Source organism: Cyprinodon variegatus, unplaced genomic scaffold (assembly GCF_000732505.1).
Source record: "Cyprinodon variegatus isolate N-32 unplaced genomic scaffold, C_variegatus-1.0 Scaffold198, whole genome shotgun sequence".
NCBI classification, from domain to species: domain Eukaryota; kingdom Metazoa; phylum Chordata; class Actinopteri; order Cyprinodontiformes; family Cyprinodontidae; genus Cyprinodon; species Cyprinodon variegatus.
In genome coordinates, this window is record NW_015150651.1 from 767,928 (window position 1) to 770,910 (window position 2,983).

Genomic DNA, 2,983 nt, shown 5'->3' on the forward strand with positions numbered 1-2,983 from the left:
ATTACAAGAAAGCCTGTGACTCAATGCCACATACTTGGATCATTGAATGCTTGGAGCTATACTACATCAACAGGACTCTAAGAGCCTTCATTGCAAACTCAGTGTGGTTGTGGGAAACCACCCTTGAGGCCAATGGCAAGGCACATGCAGAGTCTCCATCAAATGTGGAATATACCAAGGAGATGCGCTGTCCCCACTGCTGTTCTGCATAGGTCTGAACCCCCTCAGCCCAATAATCAACAAGACTGGCTACGGATAACGACTCAGGAACTGGGCCACCATCAGTCACCCCCTCTACATGGATGACATCAAGTTGTGCGCTAAGAATGAGCGAGACATTGACCCACTGATCCATACCACCCGGATCTTCAGCACAGACATCGGGATGTCATTCGGACAAGAGAAGTGTGGTCGGATGGAGACTAAGAGAGGGAAGGTAGTCCACACAGAGGGGGGTCTCGTTCCCAGAAGGAACAATGGCAGACATTGAGGTCAGCTACAAGTACTTTGGAATCCCACATGCAAATGGCAACCTCGAAGAGGTGACAGCGAAAGCGGCTATGGCCAAATACCTCCAACGAGTAAGGCAGGCCCTAAGGAGCCAGCTCAATGGCAAGAATAAGTCTCAGGCAATAAATAGCTATGCTCTACCAGTAATCAGATACCCTGCAGGAATAATAAGCTGGCCAAAGGATGAGATACAGGCGACAGATGTTAAGACACGAAAGCTCCTGACCATGCATGGAGGGTACCACCCCAAATCCAGCACCCTGAGACTGTATGCTAGCCGAAAGGAAGGTCGAGGACTAGTGAGCGTAAGAGCCACTATCCAGGATGAAACATCCAAGATGCATAAGTACATCAAGGACAAGGCTCCAACAGATGACATCCTCAGTGAATGGGAAAATAGAATGGGGAACAGAAGATGAGGTGCCAGAGACTCCGTCAAGGGAGATTAAGCCTCTACACGGGATGGACCACCAAAACATAACCGAAGTGGCGGATATCAGGAAATCCTACCAATGGCTAGACAAAGCTGGACTGAAGGGAAGCACAGAGGCACTTATCATGGCTGCAAAGGAGCAGACCCTAAGCACCAGAGCAATAGAGGCCTGGATCTACCACACCACTAAGATCATACAGATGTGTGTTTCTTGTATAATTTCAAAAATAAATCATGTCTCATTTAGCAAATCAATGAAAAATGAACGGATTTCAGTATAATTTGACTTCCTAACTTTGTAGTTTTTGCACAGTTTTTTCTTGCTTCCTTTTCCTTAGTGTCCCTAGGAGGTAGAGATAGTTGCCATATGTTTATATATTAGCAGCTGTTTTAAATTAGGTTTTTAAGCATCAGAGGTCTTTAAATCAAAGAGTTTCTGTTTGTTCTGCCCAACCACCAGGCAGAGGGAAGGTTGACCTGCAGGCCTACCTGAAGCAGTGGCAGAATGAGATCCTAAAGAAGGAAGAAACCATCAAGGACCTGCCAAGAATTAATCAGGTGATCCATCTAATCATCTGGTTAGGATGCTTCACAGTAAAAACAAACCCTTCTCTAACATTCCCATCATCTCCCACCTCAGGCTCAGTTCATCCAGTTCTCCAAGACCCTCTATAATATCTTCCATGGTGATCCTGAGGAGGAGTCGTTGTACCGAGCCGTCGCCCACGTCACCAGCCTCCTCCTCAGGATGGAGGAGGTCGGGCGGAGGCTACAAGAGCCGAGCAGCCCGCGTGCCGGCAGCACCGCCTCTGTGGAGGCGTCTTTAACCGAAGAGGAGACTTCAGACGCCTCCAGTTCTCCCAGCAGCCAGGATGGGGCGGCGCGGCAGCCTGAAGTGGACTGGTCGTTTTCCTTCGAACAGGTCTTGGCCTCGCTGCTCAACGAGCCGGTCATAGTGGGCTTCTTTGAACGGCCGGTCCACATTCAGGGCAAACTGGGACAGGCCCGGGTGGCCCAGCTCAGGCTGAAGGCCAACAAGTGAAAATCTGAGGGGAAAGTTTGTTTCTGACGTTTAATCCACTTCCTCTGCCCAGATCGGATTCTGACGCTACGGTGGGTTTCCTGCCTTCATTTCACTGACGATCCGACGTAAACAGACACTAGGGTTGGATCACTGACCCCCACCAGGATGAGGGCTGCTCCTCAGGCCTCATCAAACATTTTCACCTCATCTAGCTCAGATTTAAGACCTTATATCATATAAACACCTGAAAAGTCTATAAAGTACTTAGACTAATTTAGATCCTAATTCTGAATATTTTCATGTGCGCTTTCATTCAGATTAGTAGTTACTGCTTCTAGTGAAGCCGCCGTGTGTGATCGTTTGTCCCGTGACCTTATAGTTACGTTCAAAATGCAAACAGCTTGATGTGAAAAACACCAGCTTAGATCATAGTGACTTAGAGCAGCAGTAGAGCGGATAGAGGACCTGCTGCACCGGCGCTCCTGGAAGCCATAAACTGATCCGCTTCTCTCACTCAAATGATGCATTTTGAAAACAGAAAAAGGGAAAATATTTGCAATAAATAGGGACAGATATAGGAAAACAGGGAAGGATGGTGGGGCCCTTTGGTTTAATTTGCATATGCAATTTATATATAGACAGCCTGGTAAACAACAACTTCAGAAACATCTTTGTGTTGGTCTTAAAAGGGTTTTAAATTAATTTAAAAAATCTTGTTTGCAGGGTTTCTGTTTGTGACATCATCATTTCTAGGAAGTTGTGTGTTGCTGCTCTTAGAAATCAGGAAGTGAATCTGTTTATGCAAAATAAATCAAATGTTGGTTTGAGCGTAGAACTATTTATTGATGTGTATCTGAATAAAAACAGTAATGACTTGAATATTTTAATTAAAAATTCAGTTTAATTAATTTCACTTTTAGTTCGAAATCCAGATTTTCTTTTTTTGCCAAACATCAGGATCCTATAGAAAGTCTAGATTAGTCAAGAAGATTGTACATAGAATACAAACCCAAGAG

General features: G+C 45.4%; 1 protein-coding gene across 2 annotated transcripts in view; it reads left to right on the forward strand.

Annotated features, from left to right (window-relative positions):
- The window catches only part of tbc1d8b (TBC1 domain family member 8B), a 30,044-nt gene extending 27,417 nt beyond the window's left edge, over window positions 1-2,627 (forward strand). For both annotated transcript variants that reach the window (XM_015379713.1, XM_015379714.1), the window contains 2 exons: window positions 1,404-1,501; window positions 1,584-2,627. In XM_015379713.1, the coding sequence (XP_015235199.1) occupies window positions 1,404-1,501; window positions 1,584-1,985 (500 nt within the window). In that variant the 3' untranslated portion in view covers window positions 1,986-2,627. The remainder of the gene's footprint in view (window positions 1-1,403; window positions 1,502-1,583) is intronic.
- Window positions 2,628-2,983: the final 356 nt, after the last annotated feature.